Source organism: Rhinatrema bivittatum, chromosome 1 (assembly GCF_901001135.1).
Source record: "Rhinatrema bivittatum chromosome 1, aRhiBiv1.1, whole genome shotgun sequence".
Classification (NCBI taxonomy): domain Eukaryota; kingdom Metazoa; phylum Chordata; class Amphibia; order Gymnophiona; family Rhinatrematidae; genus Rhinatrema; species Rhinatrema bivittatum.
Window position 1 is genome coordinate 532,406,892 of NC_042615.1, and position 27,605 is coordinate 532,434,496.

The following is a 27,605-nucleotide window of genomic DNA, read 5'->3' on the forward strand; positions in this document are numbered from 1 at the left end:
ATTGAATGATGTAAAGTGGAATATGACAACTTACTGATTAATACATGAAGGATAATGAAATAGAATTTATGGATTACTAGCCATGATCATAGCCCCCTAGCTAACTTGTACCTGAAGCTGATATGCTAGCCTAGAAATGTATTTGCTGTTGTGTTAACCTAGAAAATGAATGTTGACCAATAATATGAATGATTTTGTAAATTGTTCTGATCTTCTTTTGGAACAATGGTGAATAAAACATCTAAATAAATAAATATTCACTAGGAATATACTGAAAATTCAAGCGGTGTGTGGTTCTCAGGGACTGGAGTTTCCCTATGCCTATTCTAGAGGGAGTCACAGTTTATAGTCTTTGTTTGAGGACTAGTGCCGTCATGGCTGGACTAAATTGGGAGGGATGTTAGAAGAAGGCATGAAGAGCCCTAGGTAGATGTAAATGAAGGCTCATAGCACCCTAGACCTATAGATACCAGTTGCAATTGTGCTGAAGACCTAAAAGAACAGAATTTACTGGCCAAAAAAAATTGACGATAGAGTATATTGTGATGACATCAGGTATTATGAAAACTGCATTGCTGTTGCTATGAGCTTCATCTTGTATTGATTGTATCAAAGGATTTCAGTATGTGATCATGTGAGATATGAAAAATTATACTGCTTTTTTTTGCAATCTCTTAATCTGATTTCTTCTTTCTCTGTGACTTAATTATATAAAAATGTTTAAATAAATAAAAATAATTGTTAAATCACTTTCAGAGATTTACAGGACAAAGTTTTGATTTATGTTTGTATTAGTTGAAATATTTAAACAATAACTATAACCTTTTGCAGGATTTGCAGGCTTACTGTGATTTTCCTGATATTATCGATGTTAGTATCAAGCAAGCAAGCAAAGATGGCTCCACTGAGTGTAGAGTAGTCACCATTAATAAACAAGACAGCAAAACCCTGGTAAGTTTCAATTGATTAAAAGTATTGTATGGTTCTACAAATGCCTCTGTTTGTGAAATGCTTAAAGTAAAAGTGGCCATCTCCTGTGAATGAATAATGCAAGTGAGTAATATGTAGTCACAATTTATTAATTCATACTTACTCTTTACATTGAATTTGCATTGACGTTAAAAAATTAAATATGCAGTGCACTATTCCACAAATTAGAGCAGTGGTCAGATCTGGATTTTACAAACTACTAGTCCTGGGGAAATTCTGCGCAGAAATCCCCTCCTGTGCAGCTGTGCAGAAATTCCATTTTCTGCTCAGAATTTGGCAGGCCCCCAGCATGCCACGAGTGGAGTCCAGGTAGTACCCTTCTCGGATGATGGCTAGGACCCACTTGTCCGAAGTTATCTCGACCCATCTGCGGTAGAATAGGGTTAGCCTGCCCCCTATGGCTTCTTCCCTTGGATGGGTCGGCTGAATCTCATTGTGGGGTGCGGCTGGGGCCTGGACCCGAGCTGGTTCCCCTCTTGTTGTGTTTGTTCCGAAAGGACTGGTTCCTGCCCGTAGGGCGGGGTGCTTGATAGTTGTTCTTGTAAGGGTTGAAGCACTGTGAGCTTCTGCCTCTGGTGGACCTGGGAAAAGGACGCTGGTTTCTCTTCGTCTTGTCTTCCGGCAGGCGGGGTAATGGGGAGTCGCCCCATTTGTTAGCCAGTTTCTCTAGTTCACTGCCAAACAGCAGGGATCCTTTGAAGGGCATTCTCGTGAGGCGTGTTGGGCGGAAGCAAATCTCTAGGACATCTCCACCGTCCACATCGCCGGGAAGGACAACACCACGGCAGACTTCCTCAGCAGGGAAAGTCTAAACCCAGGAGAATGGAAGCTGTCACCCACAACCTTCAAGATGATAGTGAATCGGTGGGGGACTCCAGACATGGATCTTCTAGCAAACAGATCCAACGCTCAAGTACCCAGATACTTCAGCTGCAGGCGGGATCCGCAGTCCCAGGGGATCGACGCCCTGGTACAGGCCTGGCCACCGGGGACCCTGCTATATGCCTTTCCGCCGTGGCTCTTGCTGGGCGCAATCATTCACAAGATTCAGCGGCACAGGGGGCTAGTTCTTCTGGTGGCCCCAGACTGGCCAAGAAGACCCTGGTACGCAGACATGAGAAGACTACTGACAGGGAATCCACTACCCCTGCCTCCACACAGAGACCTGCTACAACAAGGTCCTATCCTCCTCGAGAACCCAGCTCAATTCTCTCTTACGGTCTGGCCATTGAGAGGGCCCGCCTGAGAAAGAGGGGATACTCGGGGGCAGTAATAGATACTCTCCTCCGAGCACGCAAGTTCTCCACATCTCTAACATACATAAGGATCTGGAGAGTCTTTGAGGCCTGGTGCGAAGACCACAATGTCAAACCACGTTCCTCTAAAGTTCCCGTGATCCTGGAATTCTTACAGAACGGACTACAGAAGGGTCTCTCCCTCAACTCCATCAAGGTACAGGTGGCCGTATTGTCATGCTACGGCTCCAGGAGCGAGGACGACAGCTTTGCCTCGCACCCAGATGTATCACGCTGTCTGTGTGCACCTGCACATCCCTATTGTTCATCTGATGCAGACTGTGCATCCAAAAATTGGGCATCCTTGTTTCTGGACACACACTTTTGACAACTTACTTGGGTGTCCCTTGAGCGTGTGTGTACCTGGATGCCTGGTTTGGGCAAATATACTAAACGTTTATACCTGGATGCACAAAAAATGTGTGCCCATTTTGGACGCGGCTTTTACACGCAGGGACTTGACCACACTTTTTTGTCCGTCTAGCTGGGCACATGCGTACACCTGACTTAGCGCTTTACAACCATGGTGCCTGCGGCGAAGAAGTCTTAGTGCTTATCTATTTCTGCTGCATGCCACATCAGGGTAATACAGCCGGAGCTTTCTTTAAGCCTGTGTCAGCGCTGCCTGCATGGTCATGGGGATTTACCCCCTTCTGATTTTGTTGACGATGGTCCATCTTCTTGGTCATCTTCGGTTGATCCACGGGCTGACTCCTCAGAGGAAACTTGCTCTCAGGATGTCAAGTTTGGACCTATGGACCCATCCTCCTTTTCCTGGGTGGCATTCTTCCATGGATTACAGATTTTTCTACTGGGGCAGTCTTCTGAGTCGACTATACCTACTGGTTTAGGTTCATAAGCTCAGATTTCTTCTGTGCCTGCCACCTTGGTCAAGTGCTGTGGCACAGTGCAACCTGACAAGGCTCGAATGCAGGTGGATCAAGATGACGCCGATGATGATGGTGGCTCTCCAGTTGAGGAAGGGGAGATTCCCCCAGAATTGCAACCACATAGAACTCTTCTCTGTTTTTCATAGAGATGAGTTGCTGGACTTGATCTCTCAGAATTTGAAGACCCTTGGATTGGCTGGGACTGACTGTTGGGGGGGGGGGGGGTACAGAAGAAAGACTTCAGTTTAGTCACCCTACCAAAGGCCTTATTTCTTTCCTCTCCTGGATGTAATTCAAGAGTTGATTGATCTGGAATGAAGTTTGCCAGAGGCATCTTTTAAAGGAGGGCGCGCCTTGGTGGGTTTATACTCCTTGGATCTGCAGGCCAGAGAGCAGTTGTGTTTCCCTAAAGTGGATACTTGGGTATGTTCTGTCACGAAACAAATCATCTTCCTCGTAGAGGGAGGTGCAGCTCTTAAAGATGCTCAGGATAGGAGAATTGAGGCTATATTCTAAAGCAAGCCTTTGAGGAAGTGGCAATGAACTTGCAAATTGCTTCTTGTGCCCTGATAGCTCGAGCTAGCTTTGGTCTTTCTCAAGACTCTGGAAGTGCCGCTTCAGATAGCAGACTTATGGTAGAACCAGAGACTGCCTTAGCTGATGCAGGCTGTGACCTGGTTTGCACAGCCACCAGAGGAGTTGCTTCTGTTTATAGCTACTAGATATCTGTGGCTGCACAACTGGTCAACAGATACTATTTCACTTCGACCATATTTCTCAATGAACATTGCGCGATGCTGAAAAGCTGTCTGCTGCCCTGCCTTGAGAGGTCTATGATAGACCTCTCACGGCGGGGCAGCAGACAGCTTTTCATTGAGAAATTTGGTTCATTGAGAAATATGGTCGAAGTGACATAAAAATCTTTTTGAATTCATAGTCCCCATGCAGCAATAAGAATCCTCCGATTCTCTGAAGGGAGTAATCTCCGAAACACCGCAGTGTCGGATATCATTGGACAAGTTTCACCAAGCCTGGCTCTTTGTTTCTACATGGACTGCATCGATCGCTACTACTAGTGAAATTTGGACTGGAGGGCGATTCAATACATTTACAAGATAAGTGTTCTCGTTGCTGATTACTTCATCTTTTGAAGAATCCCTTAAATACTGTTTAGCTTCTATTGAAGTATTGTTAAATTATTCTCGGTGACCAATGATTAAAAAGGCCTAACGCTCCCTAGAGCTTCATGAGTCTGTAGCTATTTGGGCACGTCATATGAGGTCACTTTGAACCCACAATCTATTGACCCGTATATATTCAGCAGGATACAATCTTTGTATTATTTGTGGTTTCCTTGCTTGTTTGGATTCATTTACTTATAGGCTTTATGCTCTGGCATTGAGGGCATCTATACCAGCATGGGCTGAAGTTGAGCCGCTACTCGAATCCCTCTAGCTGCCAGGCAGTCTTGAACCATTTCTGGTGCTGATGCCCATTTCTGGAGGAGAATCTGTGTCTATGGTGGTTGCTCCAATGGTGAACTCCAGCCCAGCAGGGGAGGAAGCTTCCCAAAGGGATCAGAATTATTTGGATTCCAGGCCAAAGCAGACTAGTGCATTCCTCTCTGAGGCCTTGTCTGCCAGCTGGGCACAGTTTGTGCCTGACTGTGAATTTTCATGGGGGTACAACTATAGATCCAGTGTTGCCTCTGAGAGAGAGAAAAATTGACGGGTCTTCTCTCCAACCCTTCTCTTCCCCCAGAGAGAAGGAAGCCTCCAGCAGACCTTTCTTTTACTGGTTTTATTAGATCAATGGTGAAGACCATGCCCTTTCTTTTGTTGATGGTGGATGAAACCAGAAATAAGATGCTGGACATTCTCCAGTTTGTGGAACCTTCTTAGAAAGTTACAGCAATCCCAGTTCATGAAATCCTTCAGTAAATGTAGATAAGGTGGGTGAAGCCCCTCTTGTAGCTCCCATGAATAAGAAGGCAGCTGTGATTATTATTATTCAGTAGCTCCTGGATTTGAAAAAAGGCAGCTACCACATCAATCTATGGTGTTTGAATCCACTCTCAAGAGGGCTAAGAGGACGAGAACCCTTGATACTCCAGGGGAAGGATTCTAGAACCCTGGAAACTCTTGGGAGGAAGGTATTTCAGGGAGCTATGTTAAATGTCTGCCTAGCCTCTTACCTGCTCTTTATGGTCCAGTACTTGCATAACTTACTGAAGCAGATGCGGGGGGGGGGATTGATCAGCTTTCTAAAAATCAGTTGCATATCCTCCAATCACTAATGGAAAAGGGAATAGAGTACGGGAAATGCATGGTCCACTTGACATTTCAATATTTTCGAGGTAGCATCCAGAATCTCTGCTGTAGTGATTGGTACCCACAGACTTGCCTGGCTGAGGCCTCAGACCTCCATCCTGAGGTCCAGGAAAGACTTACAGATGTGCCATGCACTGGAAAGAATGTCTTCAGAGACAGGTTTAAAGAAGAGGTAGCACAGATCGGTGAACACTGTGCAACATTTCAGCAGCCCTGAACAACCACTCTGGACCCACCCTCCTCTTCCAGAAGGTATCCAAGAATGGGAGCAGAGGAGGCACTTTTTCCAACTGAGGAAGTGCAGTCTTCCACCCCCTTGGACCTGTATTTAGCAGGCCTCCTTGTGCCTGTCCATGGTAGCAGCGGGCCCCTAAGCCACAGCCTTGCACCCCTAGTCAATTCCTGGGATAGAGTCACAGAGAGCATTGCCTGCATTCCCATACTCATGCTAGAGGACCTTCCTGTCAGAGGCAGGCTGAGGTTTTATATAAACCATTGGCCAAGTATCTTTCGATGTCTGGATCCTCACCTTCATAAGAAGAGTACAAATTACATCTGTTAGGTCTTCTACCAAATCGACCCCAGATTTCATATCAGGAATTGCTTCAAAAGGAGTTTTCCTAACTTATGGAGACCAATGCGGTTGAGCCCATTCCACCATGGAAAAGAGGGCAGAAATTCTACTCTAATTACATCTTGACTCCTAAGAAAACAGGAGTACTCTATCCTATCTTAGACCTGAAGGCCTTAAACAGGTTTCCCTGGGCACCTTGAATCCCTTTCTTCAAAAAGTGGAATGACTATGCTTTCTGTCATTATGTTTTTTTCTTTCTAGGTTTCTCCCCTAATCTAGGCTCTTGATTTTTTTTAATGGGGAGATTACATAGCATATAAGCCTTTTAAATAAATAAATATGTAAAATAGATCAGTTTCTCTTTAATTTATATATTGGCGTGTATTGGTCTTTTTGTGGTTATATACACATATTTGGATTATATTTTTTGTCTTTATGACATGATGGATCCCTCCTGGTCTTTTTGATGGCTTGAGCTGGGATTTGAAATGGGTTATTTTCTTCATAATTTTAATGATTTTGTTTTTAATTTATTAGCAGTTTCCTTTGTGCTGTGATGTACCACTATTTTTCTGTGTACAATGGAATACTACTTGTATTGTGAAATCTAATAAATAGATTTTGTGGGTAACTCCACCTTGTACTTTCAGTGTTAGCTGGAATTCTAAGCATTCTGCTTCAGACTTCTTAGTGGTGTCCCTCAAGGCTCTATTCTTTCTCCCATAGTTTTCAATTTATACCTCTCTCCTCTTGCTACTCTAATTCAGAGTTTAGGTTCTCTAGGTTCTTTTATGCTGATGATATTCAGATTCTTGCTAGTGTCAAACTCTCATCTACCAACAATCTGTCAGTAACTGTTCAATAACTGTCTTCCTAAAGTCTGACTGGTTGTACTCTAAGTTGAAGGTCAATCCTTCAAAATCTGAAGTTTTGGTTCACTCACACTTCTTTCTTCTGCTCTTCCAATTTTGATGATGGCAGGTTGTGCTATTTCAATTAAAAATGAAATCACTACTTTAGGCTTCACTTTTGACAACTAACTCAATTTTTCATATAATGTTTCCAAAGTTCTTAAGTGTGTTTATTTTTTTTTCTCAGATTTATACGTCGTCTCCAGCCATTTTTGGATAGTTCTGATCTAAAAATTCTAACTCATCCCTTTATCTCTAGGTTTGATTACTGTAATGCATTATTACATGGTCTTTCTGCAACTCAACTTAAATGACTTCAATTAGCACAAAACACAGCTGCTAAAGTCATTTTTCACAAATCTAAATATGATCGTCACCCCTCTACTGTTTAATTTACATTGGCTTCCAGTATCTTTTCCTGTCTTATTTAAAATTGGATACCTTACTTTTAAGGCTTTGAGGTGGGGCACTCCTTATCTTGCCTCTGTTATTTCTCCCTGTCTTCTTTCTTGTGAATTACAGTCTTCACAACAAGAACTTTTATTGCTATCTTACATTTGTAATATCCATTTTGATAGCTCACGTGTAATTTGTTTTTCTTACCTATCTCCTCTAGAGATGTGATACGGCCAAACCTTTTGGTTCGGCCTTCATTATTGGCCCGCCACAGGAAATTTAGTTTCCCGCGGTTTGGGCCAATTTTTTTTTGGCTGTCCCGATCCGAAAAAGAAAACCCCACTCCAACCCTTCAGATGTAATTAATTACAATCCCCCCCCCCAAAAAACTTGCCTAAAGTCCCTGGTGGTCCAGCTGGGGTCCTGGGAGCGATCTCTGCCGTCAGCAGGCCATCCATTGCGCCTACCATGTGACAGGGGCCGGCCAATGGAACAAATAGCCCCTGTCATATGGTACAGGCAAAGGGCCATCGGCACCATTTTGATTAGTGGCAGCCGACGGCCTGAGAGCAGGAGATCGCTCCCGGGACCTCCGCTGGACCACCAGGGACTTTAGGCAAGTTTTTTGGGGGGGGGGTTTGGGAGGGTGGGGGATTGTAATTAAATCTGAAGGGTTGGGAGTGGGTTTGGGGGGGTTTTTTTGTGTGCCCTTTCTTCCCCCCCTCCCCCCCGAAAACGATAAGAAAACCACACGAAATTTCATGGGTTTTCTTATTGTTTCGGGGACCCCCGAACCACAACGATATATGAAATATCGTCTATATTTCCTATTTCGTCGCAAACAAATGTACATCCCTAATCTCCTCACCTTTGGAATTCTTTAACTCTTAATATTCATCTTGAGAGAGATTTTTTAAAATTTAGAAAAGCACTAAAATCTTATTTGTTTGCACAGGCTTTTTCATAATGGATTGCTAAGTAAATCAGGCAGTATATGTTTATTTTATATTTTCTTATTTTAATTTTATCTGTATTTAGTTATTTTTTATTGTATTTTTTTGATTTGATTTGTAGTTTTTATTACTAATTTTTATCTGTATATTGCTTTGTTAGCTTTGCCTATTTTATTTGTACATCACTTTGTATTACATTTGTAATTGCAATTAATCAAGTAGTAATAAACATAAACTATGAACTGAGCAAATACATTTTTTAAATAAATTAAAATGTGCTGAAGGATTGTCAAAATTGGGTTATTGTCATCAGAAAAGATATGGGGGCAGATTAATGATGTTATACAAATTCAGCGAATCTTTTCATCTCCAGAACCAAAAATCTAAGCAAGGGTGAAAAGTTAAAAATGATTTCACCATATTTAAAGCAGTAGGTTTTTCATTCCTGGTGAAATTGTGACACATTTTGCTAACAAATAGTTATAGTTCTAAGATTAAACAAATTCTAAAATTGTCTAATTTTACTTTCAAGGGAAACATCTTTTTATGTACTTTGAGCTATTTAAATAAACTCTATCCTGATATAGAGTGTGGTGATTTTATTTGAGGAATTCCTAAGAATCAATTTGTTTACCATGTGCAGTCGAAATGGCTACAGGTATACAGTAGACTAGATTCAGCTTAGCCAGATTTGTCTATCATTTCTGAATATTATAGGGATATATGCTAGTAAAATAAAATCTAAATAAGCCAGTCAGATGTTTTGAGTTGGCTAAAGAACCATTGCAGTATGGCAAACTCTGGTTCCCAAGTGCCACAAAAGGACTGGATTTCATGATAGCCAAACTATGAAAATTAACCTTATTCTTGGATCAATTATTAGCAAATATATCTCATGAGCATTGTGAGAATCCTGAAAGCAAGCCTGTTCTCATGGCTCTCAAGAACTGGAGTTTTCCATTCCTGCCTTTTTGTCTTTATAGCTGTGGATGTGCTGGCCATAAAGATGTATAATGTATATTGTGGCACTTCAGAAGTTTATATTGTTTTCCAGATATTATAAAAAAGCACATTTACAAGAATATTCTGAACACCTAAATCAGTTAAACAGGATATTTATAAACAATTTCCTCACTCTGTCTGCCATCCAGAGTGATATCATTTAAGTGAACATTCTTTTTATCTAATAATGTAATGGTAAGCTTCGACATGGCTAAATATATCATGTTAATCTTTCCCTCAATTTTTCAATAGGAAGTTGAATTTTCTTCATTGAGAGAAGCTCTTTCTTTTGTATCATTAATCGATGGATATTATAGATTAACAGCAGATGCACACCATTACCTCTGTAAAGAAGTAGCATCTCCTAGATTGCTTGAAAACATTCAGAGCAACTGCCATGGTCCAGTGTTGTAAGTAGTTTTCATATTTTAAGAATACACTATATTGTATGATTAACTTATAGCTCTAAAAACCTTATTTATTTGTAAGAAACCAGACTATTGCTGCTTATTTGAGTAATTTGGGATGTGAATGACAGGGATTCAGCCTGTATAAAGTGGGTTTGCATACTTGCGAAAGAATTTTCAAACGCCGGCGCATGCAAATCCTGGGAGATACATGTATGGCTGGACCGAGTGCACAAGTGCATTTTCTAAATGGCCCGCCAACGCGCGTTTCTGCAGGTACACGTAGAAGTGCCGGCAGAGCAAAAAGGGGTGGGCTGGGAGCAGGGTCTGGGCGAGGCGGGGACCAGCCAAGACTACCATTTTGTGCTGTCCCAGTGACTCGTGCACTGGCAGCTGGTCAGCGCATGCAACTTACTTCATCTTGGTAGCTGAAGTAAGTTAAAAAAAAAAAAAAAAACAAAAAACAATTTTGCGTAGTTAGGGTGGGTTTAGGGGTCGGGGAGGAGAGGGGAAAAGGGAGGAAAGTAAGGTAGGGGGTTAGGGAACTGGGGTAGGCTTATTCACGTTGCACCTTTTCTTAAAAAATCCCCCCCCCCCCGCATGCGTGACTGGGCACCCACAAGCACCGATACAAAATGTGCGGGCATTGGATTTTATTATATGCGTGTGGTGACGCACACATGTTATAAAATTGACGCATCCATGTGCACGGGTTTTAAAATCTAGCTTTAAGATTTCAGGAAACAGACAGTCATACATACATGAATCCTTAAATATATTTAGTATTTAAATTGCATTACATTGGCAGAAATAGAAATTCCCAATTATGAGTGCTATACTTTTGTTTTATATGTAATTTGTCACTAGTTATTAGTATTGGATAAGTAAAGAGTTATAATTGCAAATTGTATTGAAGGTAGTCAGGCACTGTTGTACGCATTTATGAGCACAAGAATGTAGCACACTTGTTTGGGAGAGAGAGGAATACTGGAAAAAATATTATGCATATTCTCTGAGGGTAAACAGGATAGTTCTCTCAGTTGTGTGGTGTCATCTGATGAAGCATGGGTTGGAGCAGTAACTGCTAAGCTCCTAGAGCTTTCTAGAATACTTTGCTGTGTCATCGTGTTCATACGTCCTTTTTTTTTTTTCTCCATGGCGTCAATGGTCAGAAAAGTTTCATTATTTTGATTCTGGGTATTGTTTTTATAAGTAAAATAGCTTTTTTCCTAGTGTGTAGCCAGATGGACTCAGGACCAATGGGTATTGTGCTCTCCTGATAGTAGATGGGAGACGGAGTCAGATTTTAAAGCTGACGTCAGCCGACATATACCCGTGCAGCATGCTTAGCTCGTCAGTATTTCTCCGTCTCCATAGCAGATGCGGACACTATCCAAAAGAGAATAGTGTAACTTTTTCAACAAAGAAGAAAAGAAAATTTACCTGTTAAGAAGAGAGCCCCACTTCTCCTGCGGAGAAACCTAACGGTCCTGAGGTGACTCTAATATCCCTCAGAGGTGAGCCTTGGTCCGATAGCCGATTCCCGGCGTGGACTTAGCCCCCAGGGTGGCTGAAAGGCAATGGGAGCAGAATCAAGCGCGACGGTGAAGGTATTCCCCTCTCCCCCGCAGCTGGAGACTGCTCAGCAAGCGACCGGTAAGCACCGAGACCAGGTAAAGTAGAAACCTTCACTTTTAAATCTCCGGTCTCCAAGGCTCGAATAGCCGTACCGATCTTCCTTCCGAAGAGGTTTAAAATTGGGATTAGCAGCCCTCCTTAAGCTAGGCCTCAATTCGGTGCAAGGGTCCACACACGTAGAGACACTCCGGGGGGGGGGGGGGGGGGGGGGGTTCGCCATCTTGCCATAGGGGTCATCTGTGCCATTTTCTCCCCTCGACCGGTATGCGTGGGGCAGGCCAGAGGCCCAAGGCGCCTAACTTGAGTGCGCCAGTAAGAACACACGCTTAACTGCGCGCACATCTGGGTTGTGCGCACAGCGGCGCGGACAACTAGTCCGCACGCACAACTGCACGCATAACTGTGCCGCATGCACAAAATCAGTTGTCCGCACTCACAACTTATGCGCATATCTTCTGCGCATCCAACGCGCACAACTAAGCGCATCTGCCTGCATATCTCCACGCACGGACGAGTTTTTAAGCGCTACACACGCACAAACAATGGCACCACCATCCAAGAAAGCCAAGGAACCCTTCCTTTGCCCAGCCTGCCACCTAAGAGCCACACAGCCTGAATTGGAATTCCTCCTGTGCCTACAGTGTGAGCAGACTCAGAGAGAACCGAAACAAGACCTCCTGCAGCCAGGAGAGGGATCCGGAACCACTGATGGCACCCCGGACCTAAGCATTTCCAACTCTGGCGCCCCCACAGGAAAGTACCTCCGGGGCCCCCACTACAGTCCCTCCTGGGATCATCATGGACCCAGGAACCTTTTCCTGGGTGGAATATTTTAAAGGGCTGCAAACCTTTGTCCAGGCACAACCAGCTCCTACTACTGAAACCCTGCTGGAAGTTCAAGCTCTTCCTGGCCCCTCCCAGGTTCCTCGAGACATGCCTCTCCTAATCAAGAGCATCCCTGATGAGGATCCAGACACCTCAGATGAGGAAACTCCCTGGAAGAAGGAGAAATTCCCCCAGGGGTGAGCCATACCGGACCATGCTCCAATTCTTCCACAAGGACAAATTACCAACCCTCGTGTCCCAGACTATGAAGACACTGGGTCTTCCAGGCACAGAGCCTATATCGGAACCAAAGAAGAACCCCATGTTGGTGTACCTCTGTAAGGCCTCCTACTACTTTCCTATGTTGGAGCCCATAAAGGAACTGAGTGACCTGGAATGGAATGCTCCAGAGGCCAGTTTCAAAGGGGGGCGGACCCTAGAGGCCCTATACCCGCTGGAACCCACGGCTAAGGAACTCCTACGCTACTCTATAGTGGACACTATGATCCGTGCTGTCTCAAAACGCACTACGATCCCTGTGGAAGGAGGAGTGACACTGAAGGACACCCAGACAGAAGGCTGGAAGCCATCCTTAAGCAGTCCTTTGATGTATCAGCAATGACGCTATAAATTGCTTCTTGCTGCGCATTGGTGGCACGTTCCTGCTTGATCCTCTCCAGACACGTAACCACGCCCGGAGAAGAGATGGAACCTGCGGTCTCCTTTCTCAACGATGTTTCCGCAGACCTCATGCATACCTCAGACAGGGGTGTTGCCGCCGCAGTGGCGGCCAGAAGACAATTATGGCTCCGGAATTGGTTGGCTGATGCGACTTCCAAAGCGAACCTCACAAAAATGCCTTTTAAAGGATCTCTCCTGTTCGGGAATCAACTGGAGAAGTTAGCCAACAAATGGGGCGAATCCCCAGTACCCCTATTACCTGAAGACAGGAACAAAAGAACATATCAGCGCTCCTCCCCCAGAAGAACCAAGGGTAGAGGATCACAGCATTTTAAACCTTACAGGAACACACAGTCCCAAGAACCTCGCCCTTCAGGAAGGTCTCATTCCTTTCGGAACAAGCACATTAAGAGAGGAGCAGGGGCAGGCTCAGGCCGTACCCCACAATGAGAAGACGCAGATCCATCCACAGGAAGAAGACATAGGGAGCAGGCTTGCCCTCTTCTACCAAAGATGGGTCGAGATAACATCGGACAAGTGGGTCCTAACCATCATTCGAGAGGGGTACTCTCTGGAATTCCAAAACTTCTCTCCAGACAAATTTATGAGATCACCTTGCCACTCCCACGCCAAGAGACTGGCAGTGGAAACCACACTAGCAAAACTACTCAGCCTGAAGGCAATAGCCCCGGTGCCTACGCTTCAACAAAATACTGGCCACTATTCCATCTATTTTATCATTCCCAAGAAAGAAGGAACATTTCGGCCCATCCTGGACCTCAAGGCCGTCAACCGTTACCTGAAGGTACCACACTTCCGCATGGAAACCCTATGCTCCGTTCTAATGTCGGTACAACCAGGAGAATTCCTAACCTCCCTGGACCTATCTGAAGCCTACCTTCACATCCCGATCCATCAGGACCACCAGCGCTTCCTGTGCTTTGCAATACTGGGCTAGCATTATCAATTCCGAGCGTTACCTTCAGACTAGCCACCGCTTCCAGAACCTTCACCAAAATTATGGTGGTAGTGGCGGCAGCACTGAGGAAAGAAGGAATCCTGGTACATTCTTATTTGGACGATTGGCTGATCAGGGCAAAGTCTCTGGAGGAGAGTCGCCACGCATCCACCAGAGTCAGGAGCCTACTACAAGAACTCAGGTGGATCGTGAACACAGCCAAGAGCTGTCTACAGCCCTCCCAGTCACTAGAATACCTGGGAGTCCGGTTCGATACCAAACAGAACAAAATCTATCTTCCCCCTCCAAGGAGAAGGAAGCTGATGGGTCAATTACAAAAACTGTTGACCTCAGTTCGCCCCAAGTTATGGGACTATCTTCAAGTCCTCAGCCTCATGACATCAATTCTGGAAGTTGTTCCGTGGGCAAGGGCCCATATGCGACCGCTACAACGTTCCCTACTATTACGATGGAACCCAGCATCCCAGAACTACTCAGTTGACCTCCAGCTACTGACAGAGGTTCAGGATCGGTTTCAATGGTGGCTACAGGAAGAACACCTAGGCAGAGGCGTAAACCTATCCTCACCGAATTGGATCTTGCTCACCACTGACGCGAGGGTGGGGAGCCCATTGTCAGGGACTGACGGCCCAGGGACAATGGAACAAGGAAGAGGCGGGATGAACATATAAACCGCCTGGAATCTCGAGCGGTCAGACTAGCCTGCCTACGATTCAACCACAGACTCCGAGGTGAGTCTGTCAGAGTCATGTCAGACAACGCGACAACCGTTGCCTACATTAACTGCCAGGGAGGAATCAAGAGCCAGCAGATGTCTCTGGAAATAGACCCCCTCAGGGAGTGGGTGGAATTAAACCTACAAGGGATTTTGGCCTCCCACATCGCGAGAAAAGACAACATCTCAGCGGCCGAACTCAGCAGAGAGAGCCTAGGTCCCTGGCGGACACAGCCTTCCAACTGATAGTAAATCGATGGGGTCTCCCAGTTATGGATCTACTGGCAACTCGTCTCAATGCCCAAGTCCCCAGGTTCTTCAGCCACAGATGAGAACCACAATCTCAGGGAATCGGCGCTTTCGCCCAGAACTGGCCAGAGGAAAACCTCCTCTACGCCTGCTCACCCTGGCCACTACTTGGCAGGTTCATCCACAAGATAGAACACCACAGGGGACTAGTTCTACTAGTCGCCCCGGATTGGCCAAGAAGGCCATGGTACGCGGACATACGAAGACTACTGGCGGGGAGTCCTCTGCGTCTACCACCATACAGGGACTTTCTTCAGCAGAGACCAATCTTCCACGAAGACCCGGCTCGATTCTCTCTTACGGTATGGCCCTTGAGAGAACTAGCCTAAAGAAGCGCAGCTACTCAAAAGCCGTGATTGAAACCCTGGTCCGGGCACGCAAGTTCTCCACATCTTTTTCTTACATACGGATCTGGAGAGTATTCAAAGCCTGGTGTGAAGACCGCGATCTCCTTCCAAGGACAGCCAAGATTCCCACGATCCTGGAATTCCCTCAGGACGGCATGAAAAAGGGGTTGTCTCTCAACTCCCTTAAAGTCCAAGATGCAGCACTTGCTTGCTTCAGGTCTGAAGTGGACGGTATCAGACTATCAACGCATCCTGATGTGTCTCGCTTCCTGAAAGGACTTAAACAACTCCGACCACCCTTGAAATGGCCAGTGCCCTTAAGGAAACTCAACCTAGTACTTGACTTACTAGCAGGGAATTCCTTCAGACCAACACACGGCCTGTCTCTACGTCTCCTGACCTTAAAGACAGCATTTTTGGTAGCAATATGCTCAGCTCGGCGCATTTCCGAGCTTCAAGCACTCTTCTGTCGGGAACCGTTCCTCAGGTTCACCCCGGGCTCCATACAACTGTGTACGGTACCATCCTTCCTACCAAAAGTGGTTTCCCAGTTCCATATGAACCAAACCATATCCTTACCATCTCCAGAGGAGCACAAGGATTCGGAAGATTCAGGTGGCGAAGGCGGCGTGAATGTCAGCAGAATCCTAGTCCGATACCTCGAAAGATGAGAATTGTGCAATGTTCTTTCAACTTAGCTTGAGTTTCCTCACTCCGAAGGTCATCAAATCTTCACAAGAGTGCACTGTTCTGTTCGTACGTTGCACTCTGCATGTCAAAGTGGCCCATAACCCCTACAGTAATATCTAAACCTTATCTCGAATAGCTAGGTGGGCCTCCTATAGAGGTATAAATACCTACCTAGTATGAGGGCCTTATAGCTAGTCTCTCTCTCTCTCCCCCAGCAGGTTAAAATACTGAAAACGCTTTTTGCAAAAACATTGCAAAGTGCGATAAAACCATATCGCATGACTTAACGCAAATGAAAAAGGTGTAGTTAAAACTTTGATAAAATGAGAAAAATTGTTAGAAAAAAATTGAAAGGAGCAGCTACAAAAGTAAAAAATGTCCAAGAGGCGTGGTCATTGTTAAAAAATACCATTCTAGAAGCACAGTCCAGATGTATTCCACACATTAAGAAAGGTGGAAAGAAGGGGCAAAACGATTACCGGCATGGTTAAAAGGGGAGGTGAAAGAAGCTATTTTAGCCAAAAGATCTTCATTCAAAAATTGGAAGAAGGATCCAACAGAAGAAAATAGGATAAAGCATAAACATTGGCAAGTTAAATGTAAGACATTGATAAGACAGGCTAAGAGAGAATTTGAAAAGAAGTTGGCTGTAGAGGCAAAAACTCACAGTAAAAACTTTTTAAAATATATCCGAAGCAGAAAGCCTGTGAGGGAGTCAGTTGGACCGTTAGATAATCGAGGGGTTAAAAGGGCACTTAGAGAAGATAAGGCCATCGCGGAAAGATTAAATGATTTCTTTGCTTCGGTGTTTACTGAAGAGGATGTTGGGGAGGTACCCGTAATGGAGAAGGTTTTCATGGGTAATGATTCAGATGGACTGAATCAAATCACGGTGAACCTAGAAGATGTGGTAGGCCTGATTGACAAACTGAAGAGTAGTAAATCACCTGGACCGGATGGTATACACCCCAGAGTTCTGAAGGAACTAAAAAATGAAATTTCAGACCTATTAGTAAAAATTTGTAACTTATCATTAAAATCATCCATTGTACCTGAAGACTGGAGGATAGCAAATGTAACCCCAATATTTAATAAGGGCTCCAGGGGCGATCCGGGAAACTACAGACCGGTTAGCCTGACTTCAGTGCCAGGAAAAATAGTGGAAAGTGTTCTAAACATCAAAATCACAGAACATATAGAAAGACATGGTTTAATGGAACAAAGTCAGCATGGCTTTACCCAGGGCAAGTCTTGCCTCACAAATCTGCTTGACTTTTTTGAAGGAGTTAATAAACATGTGGATAAAGGTGAACCGGTAGATATAGTATACTTGGATTTTCAGAAGGCGTTTGACAAAGTTCCTCATGAGAGGCTTCTAGGAAAAGTAAAAAGTCATGGGATAGGTGGTGATGTCCTTTCGTGGATTGCAAACTGGCTAAAAGACAGGAAACAGAGAGTAGGATTAAATGGGCAATTTTCTCAGTGGAAGGGAGTGGACAGTGGAGTGCCTCAGGGATCTGTATTGGGACCCTTACTGTTCAATATATTTAGAAATGATCTGGAAAGAAATATGACGAGTGAGATAATCAAATTTGCAGATGACACAAAATTGTTCAGAGTAGTTAAATCACAAGCAGATTGTGATAAATTGCAGGAAGACCTTGTGAGACTGGAAAATTGGGCATCCAAATGGCAGATGAAATTTAATGTGGATAAGTGCAAGGTGATGCATATAGGGAAAAATAACCCATGCTATAATTACACAATGTTGGGTTCCATATTAGGTGCTACAACCCAAGAAAGAGATCTAGGTGTCAAAGTGGATAACACATTGAAATCGTCGGTGCAGTGTGCTGCGGCAGTCAAAAAAGCAAACAATGTTGGGAATTATTAGAAAAGGAATGATGAATAAAACGGAAAATGTCATAATGCCTCTGTATCGCTCCATGGTGAGACCGCACCTTGAATACTGTGTACAATTCTGGTCGCCGCATCTCAAAAAAGATATAATTGCGATGGAGAAGGTACAGAGAAGGGCGACCAAAATAATAAAGGGAATGGAACAACTCCCCTATGAGGAAAGACTAAAGAGGTTAGGACTTTTCAGCTTGGAGAAGAGACGACTGAGGGGGGATATGATAGAGGTGTTTAAAATCATGAGAGGTCTAGAACGGGTAGATGTGAATCGGTTATTTACTCTTTCGGATAGTAGAAAGACTAGGGGGCACTCCATGAAGTTAGCATGGGGCACATTTATTTATTTATTTATTTATTTATTTAAAAACTTTTATATACCGGTATTAGTATGCATACATCATACCGGTTTACAATGTAACTTTAAAGGTAGAAATTACAATGAACAGGGAGGGCGAACAAGGAGGAGTATACAAAGAGCAGGAGGTGGAGGAATTAAAGCAATAAATAAAAACTGCAACGGACTATTTACAGGAATATACAAGGCGTAGGCAAGATACTTGCAGAAGTCGGTGTACTTAATCAGGGTAGGCTTGTCGGAAGAGCCATGTTTTAAGTTTTTTTCTGAACTTGGCGATTTAAAACTAATCGGAGAAAGTTCTTTTTTACTCAACGCACAATTAAACTCTGGAATTTGTTGCCAGAGAATGTGGTTCGTGCAGTTAGTATAGCTGTGTTGAAAAAAGGATTGGATAAGTTCTTGGAGGAGAAGTCCATTACCTGCTATTAAGTTCACTTAGAGAATAGCCACTGCCATTAGCAATGGTTACATGGAATAGACTTAGTTTTTGGGTACTTGCCAGGTTCTTATGGCCTGGATTGGCCACTGTTGGAAACAGGATGCTGGGCTTGATGGACCCTTGGTCTGACCCAGTATGGCATTTTCTTATGTTCTTATGTGCAAATTGCGAAGCCAGCCCACTTGGCCAGAAATCCTGCCCCAAACTCCTCCCCTTTTCCTAATTTGCATCGCACCTTGTGTTATGGTGGTGTTGCATGCGAAAATGCCTTAACGCATGCGAAAACGCCATATAGCACTTTGATAAATGACCCCCTAAGTTTGTACCTAAGGTAATGGAGGATAAAGTAATTTGCCCAAGGTCACAAGGAGCAGCCAGGGGGATTTGATCCCTGACCTTGTATCTAAAATGGAGGATAAGAATAAGATGGAGGAAAGGGGTGTAATATAGCTTACATCATACTAATTACTTTTCAGTATATATTTATATGAATGAATAAATCTCCTGCCTGATTGGCTCTGTGAAGTGATGATGTCATGAGAATATGATGCTCGGAAATGGGTAATATATTGATTGGCTGTGTATGTGGGTAATGAAAGGTAAAGTATATAAAGAGCTGCCTGTTTTAGGATACAAGGAGCAAGCTGGTTTTTTTTAGATTTCTCTTAGAGCTGTACTTAAGAAAAATAAACCACCTAAAAGAGGAAGTTTTGGTTTCATGTCAGATTTTCTTGGTTAATGTCACTCTTTAAGAGTTTGCTCAGAGACAAATTGGGTCCTGGAAATCAGTTTTATTCTGAAGCCAGGAATTTTTGAAGGAAATAATGGACTAGTTTTCCTAATTCCTGCAGTTGGTGCCAAAATTCCTGACTCCCTATTTTTTTTTGGGAGCTGTAACCAATATTTGTCTCCAGATTTCTGTGAGTATATAATTTACTCTCTCTGTTTACTGGTTCATCTGTTCTTTTGTTTTAATTGGCCTGTGTTCCTTTTGTTTTTTTGTTTTTTTTTTTATCTCCTCTTATATTTTGTGCAGGCCAGGAATCCTTTCTGGCTTTATGCCTGACACAGGGGATGCTCTATATGTGTTTCTTTGCAGTTACTTCATTGGTGTTTTATTGTGTTGAATCAGTCAGAGAACATATGCAGAGGTTAGACTCCTCTACATTTCATTTTGGGAGCACAGTGGGCACATAGAGTAAGAAAGCCAGCTTGGGCCCTAGCCTGTCTTCTTGACCAGTTAAAGTCTGGCAGAGGACTCCATACGTTTGGAACTCTTGACTAGTTAATGTCTGGCAAGGGGAGGGGGGGACTTTATCTCTAAGTAGTGTTTTAGAGACCCCCCTGTTCAGTTTGAGTCAGGGGGAGGGGTTCTGAGTTAAGTCTCAGATTTTTTTTTTTATAATGCAATTGCAAAAAGATGTAAGGGAGTAAATATTCCCCTATAAGAAGTGCCACTGATGATGTATACTGAGGCTGTTGGGAATTTGTTGTGTGGTTGTTTTTTTCCTCAGTTGTCTTTAAAGTTAGTGTCTTGTGATAGCCTTTTTATTAGTTAAAGAGGAGCTAGATGAGCAAAAGATCTTTCAAAAGGCGCTGATAGGTAGTGTGGGATATATGTGTATTTTTGAATACTTGATGATACGGATCAGACACGATTGCTGAGTTTTAGATTTTATCATGGGGGAGAGCTACTTCAAAAGCACTCCCAGCCTGTTCATAGCAGATTTTGTCTTCTTTTAACCACAAACAGATGGATGTAAAGTTTTGTTGCAGAAGTGGCATGGCTTTACAAAATAAATATTTCCTAGCGTGTAGCAGATGGACTCAGGACCAATGGGTATAGTGTACTCCTGTTAGCAGTTGGAGACTGATCAGATTTCAATCTGACGTTAGCCCCTAGTACATATACCCCTGCAGGAAGTGCAGCTCCCCAGTATTTTCCGTCTCCAAAGCAGTTAGGAGCTATCTGCATGCTCTCAGAGCGTTAGACCAAATCTAAAAGAAAAAAAAAAAAATTGAAGAAAATCCTACTTGAAGACGAGCCCCGCACTCCTGCGGTGATACCCTCGGGTCCCTCCCCCAGTTGAGTTTCCCGAGGTGATTTCCGTGGTCCCTCGGAGGTGAGAGCCTCGGTCCGGTGGCCGAATCGCGGCAGGGACCTAGCCCCCGAGCGAGAGGAGTTTGGGCGCGGCGTAGAGGCAGCCTCGGTCCGGAGCCGAATCGCGGCGAGGACTTAGCCCTCGATCTGGGGCACGGCTGAGAGGCAGCGGGTGCATCCCCTCGAGCGCGGCAGTGAAGGTACTTACCCTCTCCCCCCGCAGCCGGAGACCGCCCGGGACGAAACCGGGAAGCGCCGAAGACAAGGTAAGGTGGAAATCTTCTACTTTAAGCTGGTCTCCGAAGATCGAGGAGGAGCACAGGTCGGCGATCGGAAGTCTGTGCCGCCGGGTTGATCCGCCCTAGAAGGGCTAGGCCCCGGCCATCCTAGGGTCTGCCCATGTGGAGCCCCTCCGAGGAGGTCGCCATATTGCCCGCACGCTCGCCGTCGCCATCTTGGCCTTCTTCGCACGCCGCCCGATCCGAACGCGCAAATTAAGCTAAGCGCACAAAATCCCTTGTGCGCATAATCTTAGGCGCACATAAACCTTACGCGCACAGTACAAGGCGCACATCTACGGCTAGGCGCACATCTGCGCGCACATATCAGACGCAATGGAGCGCACAAGAGCTTACGCGTCCACAGAAATGGCACCTTCAGAAACAAGAATAAAAGCTCAAGGCCTCTGCCCAGCATGCCACATCAGAGCTGCACAGAGCGAGGAAGCAGACGTCTTATGCGCACACTGTGAGGAGGCCCTGGGAGATCCAGGTCAGGGCCAGTCTCACCCAGGGCACAGGGCTAGCTCCTCAGGGGGCACCCCGGACCTAGCAGGCCCCAGCGAGTCCATACCACAGACGGGGACCCCCAGGGATCCGGCGCCCCTCAACCTAGACCCAGCATCAATCTCCTGGGTAGAGTTATTCAAGGGGATTCACGCCTTTGTCAAGATGAAGACTGAATCCCGGGCGGACCAGCCATATGCGATACCGGAAGACCCTCATGCCCCAGGACCCTCGAGGCCTAGGCACAGACTCCCACCACCCAGAAGCCTCACCTACGGGGACACGGATTTCTCCGAGGAAGAAGTCGAGCCCCTTGAGGAGGGAGAACTTCCTTCAGGGACAGAGCCACACCGAACCATGAGACGCTTCTTCTCAAAGGATGAGCTTCTGGACCTTGTATCCCAATGCCTTTCGGAACTCGCTATCCCGAACCAAGGCACCCAGGGGGAACCGAGAATGAACCCCCTGCTGGAGGGCCTTCGACAGACGTCTCGCCATTTTCCTCTCTTACAGGCAGCACAACAGCTAATTGACCTGGAGTGGAATGCGCCGGAGTCCTCATTCAAAGGGGTCGAGTCTTAGCGGCCATGTACCCCCTGGACCCAGCAACCAAGGAGCTTCTGGCGTGCCCCAGAGTGGACGCCATGGTTTGCGCGATCACTAAGCGTACTACCATCCCGGTGGAGGGCGGAGCGGCGCTCAAGGACGCATACGACCGGCGCCTGGAAGCCATACTAAAACAAGCTTTTGATGTGGCAGCCATGTCCCTGCAGATTGCGACCTGCTGCACCGTGGTGACACATTCCTGTTTATCCCAAGCCAGGAACAACACCCCGGGAGAAGACATGGAGTCAACTCTATCATTCCTCACTGACGCCGCTTCCGATCTAGTGTGCACAGCTGCCAGAGGAATCTCATCCACAGTGGCAGCCAGGAGACAACTCTGGCTTCGAAATTGGTCGGCTGACGCCTCCTCCATAACACGCCTCACGAGAATGCCCTTCAAAGGATCCCTCCTGTTCGGCAGCGAACTAGAGAAACTGGCTAACAAATGGGGCGACTCCCCGTTACCTCGCCTGCCGAAGAGAAACCAGCACCCCTTTCCCAGGTCCACCAGGGGCAGAAGCTCACAGCGCTTCAACCCGTACAAGAATAACTTTCAAGCGCCCCGCCTTACGGGCAGGATCCAGTCCTTTCGGAACAAACACAGCAAGAGGGGATCCAGCTCAGGTCCAGGCCCCAGCCACACCCCACAATGAGATCCAGCCGACCCATCCAAGGAAAGAAGCCATAGGGGGCAGGCTAACCCTATTCTACCGCAGATGGGTCGAGATAACTTTGGACAAGTGGGTCCTAGCCATCATCCAAGAAGGGTACTACCTGGACTTCCTTCGAACTCCTCCGGACAAGTTCGTGGAATCTCCCTGCCACGACCCCCGCAAGAGGGCGGCAGTGGAAGCTACACTGACCAGACTTCTGGACCTCGAGGCCATAACCCCGGTACCTACTCGGGAAACAAATACTGGACATTACTCCATTTACTTTATCGTTCCCAAGAAAGAGGGTACATTCAGGCCCATCCTGGACCTCAGGTCGGTCAACCGGCACCTAAGAATCCCACGCTTCTGCATGGAAACCTTACGATTGGTCATACGTGCAATACAGCCAGGAGAGTTCCTCACCTCCCTGGACCTGTCAGAGGCCTACTTACACATCCAAATTCATCAGGAACACCAGCACTACCTACGCTTCAAGGTCCTGAATCGTCATTACCAGTTCCGGGCACTACCCTTCGGGCTAGCCACCGCTCCCCGAACATTCACCAAGGTAATAGTAGTGGTGGCGGCAGCACTCAGGAAGGAAGGAATCCTTGTTCATCCTTACCTGGACGATTGGCTGATCAGAGCAAAATCACCGGAGGAAAGCCACCAAGCAACCACAGAGTCATAGCTCTACTGGAAAGCCTGGGATGGGTAGTCAACACAAACAAGAGTTCCCTACAGCCCTCGCAGTCGCTGGAATACCTAGGAGTCTGAATCGACACCAAGGAAGACAAGGTCAGCCTGACCCCCACGAGATCATCAAAGTTGTGGGACCGGCTCCAAACCTTGCTGAGCGCCCCTCGTCCCACAGCATGGGATTACCTGCAAGTCCTCGGACTAATGGCATCCACATTGGAAGTGGTGCCATGGGCGCGGGCCCACATGAGGCCTCTGCAACGCTCACTCCTATCACGGTGGAGTCCACGATCCCAGAACTACTCTGTACGTCTACCACTACCGGGCAGCGTCCGGACCAAACTAAGGTGGTGGCTACAGACCAGCCACATGAGCCGGGGATCAAGACGATCCTCCCCAACCTGGATCCTGCTCACCACAGATGCCAGCCTACACGGGTGGGGAGAACACTGCGAAGAGTTAACCGCTCAAGGGCGGTGGAACGAAGAAGAGGCGGGGTGGAACATCAACCGCCTAGAAGCACGGGCGGTCAGATTAGTCTGCCTGCGGTTCGCCCACAGACTTTGAGACAAAGCGGTCAGAGTGATATCGGACAACCCCACGACAGTAGCCTACATCAACCGGCAGGGCGGAACCAGAAGCCAACAGGTGTCCTTACAAATAGACCCACTGATGGCTTGGGCGGAAACAAGTCTCCAGGACATCTCCGCCTTCCACATCGCCGGGAACGACAACACCACAGCAGACTTCCTCAGCAGGGAAAGTCTAAACCCAGGAGAATGGAAGCTGTCACCCACAGTCTTCAAGATGATAGTGCATCGGTGGGGGACTCCAGACATGGATCTTCTAGCAAACAGATCCAACGCTCAAGTACCCAGATACTTCAGGCGCAGGCGGGATCCGCAGTCCCAGGGGATCGACGCCCTGGTACAGACCTAGCCACCGGGGACCCTGCTCCACGCCTTTCCGCCGTGGCCCTTACTGGGCGCAATCATTCACAAGATTCAGCGGCACAGGGGACTAGTTCTTCTGGTGGCCCCGGACTGGCTAAGAAGACCCTGGTACGCAGACATGAGAAGGCTACTAGCAGGGAGTCCACTACCCCTGCCTCCACACAGGAATCTGCTACAACAAGGTCCCATTCTCCACGAGTACCCAGCTCAATTCTCTCTTACGGTCTGGCCATTGAGAGGGCCTGCCTGAGAAAGAGGGGATACTCGGGGGCAGTAATAAATTCTCTCCTCCGAGCACGCAAATTCTCCACATCTCTAACATACATAAGTATCTGGAGAGTCTTCGAGGCCTGGTGCGAAGACCACAATGTCAAACCATGTTCCTCTAAAGTTCCCGTGATCCTGGAATTCTTACAGAACGGACTACAGAAGGGTCTGTCCCTCAACTCCATCAAGGTACAGGTGGCCGCATTGTCATGCTACGGCCCCAGGATCGAGGACGACAGCCTAGCTTCGCACCCAGATGTATCACGCTTCCTGGAAAGAGTCAAGCACATTCGCCCACCACTAAAGTGGCCAGTGCCCCTGTGGAACCTCAATCTCGTCCTGGAATTCCTAGCGGGATCCGCATTCAGACCCCTCCGAGGCCTGTCCCTCCGTCTGCTAACCTTAAAGACGGTGTTCTTGCTGGCCGTGTGCTCGGCCGGCCGCATATCAGAGCTGCAGGCCCTATCCTGCCGTGAGCCATTTCTCAGACTCACCCCGGGGACCATTCAGCTACGCACGGTTCCCTCCTTCCTCCCCAAAGTGGTCTCACACTTCCACCTTAACCAAACCATCTCACTACCTGCGATGGATGGCTTGACTAAGCCGGAAGAAGCCCGTAGTCTGCGCCATCTCGATATCGGCAGACTCCTATCAAGATACCTGGAAATGTCAGAACCAGTACGAAAGACGGACCACCTTTTCGTCCTCCACAGCGGAAAGAAACACGGGGAAGCGTCCTCGCGGGCAACCATTGCCCGCTGGATCAAGAAAGTCATCAAGGCGGCCTACGTAGAAGCGGAAAAACCACCATCTCTACAGGTCAAGGCCCATTCCACCAGGGCCCAGGCGGTTTCCTGGGCAGAAACTAGAATGCTGTCACCTGCCGAGATCTGCAGGGCGGCAACATGGTCCTCCATCCATACCTTCTCCAGATTCTACCGTCTGGATGTTCAGGCTCGGGAGGACACAGCATTTGCAAGAGCAATCCTTAATGGACCACGGGCAGCCTCCCACCCAGGTCGGGAGTAGCTTTTATACATCCCATTGGTCCTGAGTCCATCTGCTACACGCTAGGAAATGGAGAAATTACTTACCTGATAATTTTGTTTTCCTTAGTGTAGACAGATGGACTCAGCAGCCCACCCGCGGCTGCCACTGTACATGGTCCTTCAATGATGCAAAGGTAAGCCATGCTTTCCTTTCCCTAGGGCAGGGGTCAGGAACCTTTTTGGCTGAGAGAGCCGTAAACGCCACATATTTTAAAATGTAATTCCATGAGAGCCATACAATATGTTTAAAACTAAATATAAGTAAATGTGTGCATTTTATGTAAGATCACACTTTTAAAGTACAATAAGTCTCTGAAAATATTACACCAGGCCTTAAGACACCAATACATCTCCTATTAGGAAAACGGACCAAGTCAGGCTGCTATAGAGTCCTACACAGAAACTACACGCCAGCAGAAAACCTCACCTGAATCACGTGCTGTCCCTCACCTAACATAGAATAAAGAGACCAAAACGCATAACAAGAAGCATGCAGAAAAAACTGAATTGGAAACTGCAACAAGCCAGAGTCTCTGTATGCAGTGTAACAAAGGAAAAAAGAAACATCACCCATCCTTATAAAACAAATCAAGAAATATAAAATCATCAGCAGTAAAACTGTACTAACAAAAAGAACATATTTCGAAACAGCTAATGAGTGGAATATCCAATAATTAAAAACTCATATAAAACATTTCCAGATACCAACAAAATATTTCAAAATAGCAGACACAAACACCCAGTAATGAAAAATAATAAGGATACAAAAATTTTTTTGCTCTGCATACCTGGGAACGTTTGATATCCAGGTGTCCTGAGATTGTTCTGAATTAGCAGGAGGCGGGGTGGTTTGCTTGGAACTTTCTCCTCTCTCAGTCACATCCCAAGGCTCTCTCTCACACTGGCTCTCAATTACACACCTATACACACATGCTCTCAGTACTCACATATACACATGTTTTTTCTCACTCACTTATATAGGCTCTTAATTACACATTTACACACATGCTGTCTATCTTTTCACGCTTACACACACACACACAGGCTTTCAATCACATAAATACATGCTGTCTTTTTCTCTCACACACAGACTCTCATTCACATGCTTACAAACATTCCTCTCTTTCTCTCATTTACACACAGGCTCTCAATCACATACTCACATGCTCCCTCACCTAAATCAGCTCTCAATCACACAGAGACACACATGGTCTCTCTCTCTCATTTAAACACAGGCTCTCAATCACATACTCACATGCTCCCTCACCTAAATCAGCTCTCAATCACACACAGACACACATGGTCTCTCTCTCTCATTTACACACAGGCTCTCAATCACATACTCACATGCTCCCTCACCTAAATCAGCTCTCAATCACACACAGACACACATGGTCTCTCTCTCTCATTTAAACACAGGCTCTCAATCACATACTCACATGCTCCCTCACCTAAATCAGCTCTCAATCACACACAGGCACACATGGTCTCTCTCTCTCATTTAAACACAGGCTCTCAATCACATATTCACATGCTCCATCACCTAAACCAGCTCTCAATCACATACAGACACACATGCTCTCTCTCTTACTTATACACACAGGCTCTTAATCATACATACACATGATTTCTCTCACACACAAAGGATCTCAATCATACACACATACTCTTTCACACAAACAGGTTTTCAATCACAAACTTACACATACAGGTTCCCAATGGTAAACTTACATTCATGCTCTCTCTCTCTCACAGGCAGGCTCTCAATCATTCACATACATGCATCTCTCACACACACACACACGCCCCCCCCCCCCCCCCCCCCCCCCCCCCCCCCCCCGCCGCG

The 27,605-nt window shown here is 46.1% G+C and overlaps 1 protein-coding gene across 7 annotated transcripts in view; it reads left to right on the plus strand.

Annotated features, from left to right (window-relative positions):
- Window positions 1-27,605, plus strand: part of JAK2 (Janus kinase 2) — a 419,848-nt gene that overhangs the window by 181,958 nt on the left and 210,285 nt on the right. For all 7 annotated transcript variants that reach the window (XR_003858317.1, XM_029613659.1, XM_029613675.1 and 4 more), the window contains 2 exons: window positions 832-951; window positions 9,594-9,751. Coding sequence is in view for 6 of the 7 variants with exons in the window: in XM_029613659.1 (XP_029469519.1) it covers window positions 832-951; window positions 9,594-9,751 (278 nt within the window). In the remaining variant the exon portion in view is untranslated. The remainder of the gene's footprint in view (window positions 1-831; window positions 952-9,593; window positions 9,752-27,605) is intronic.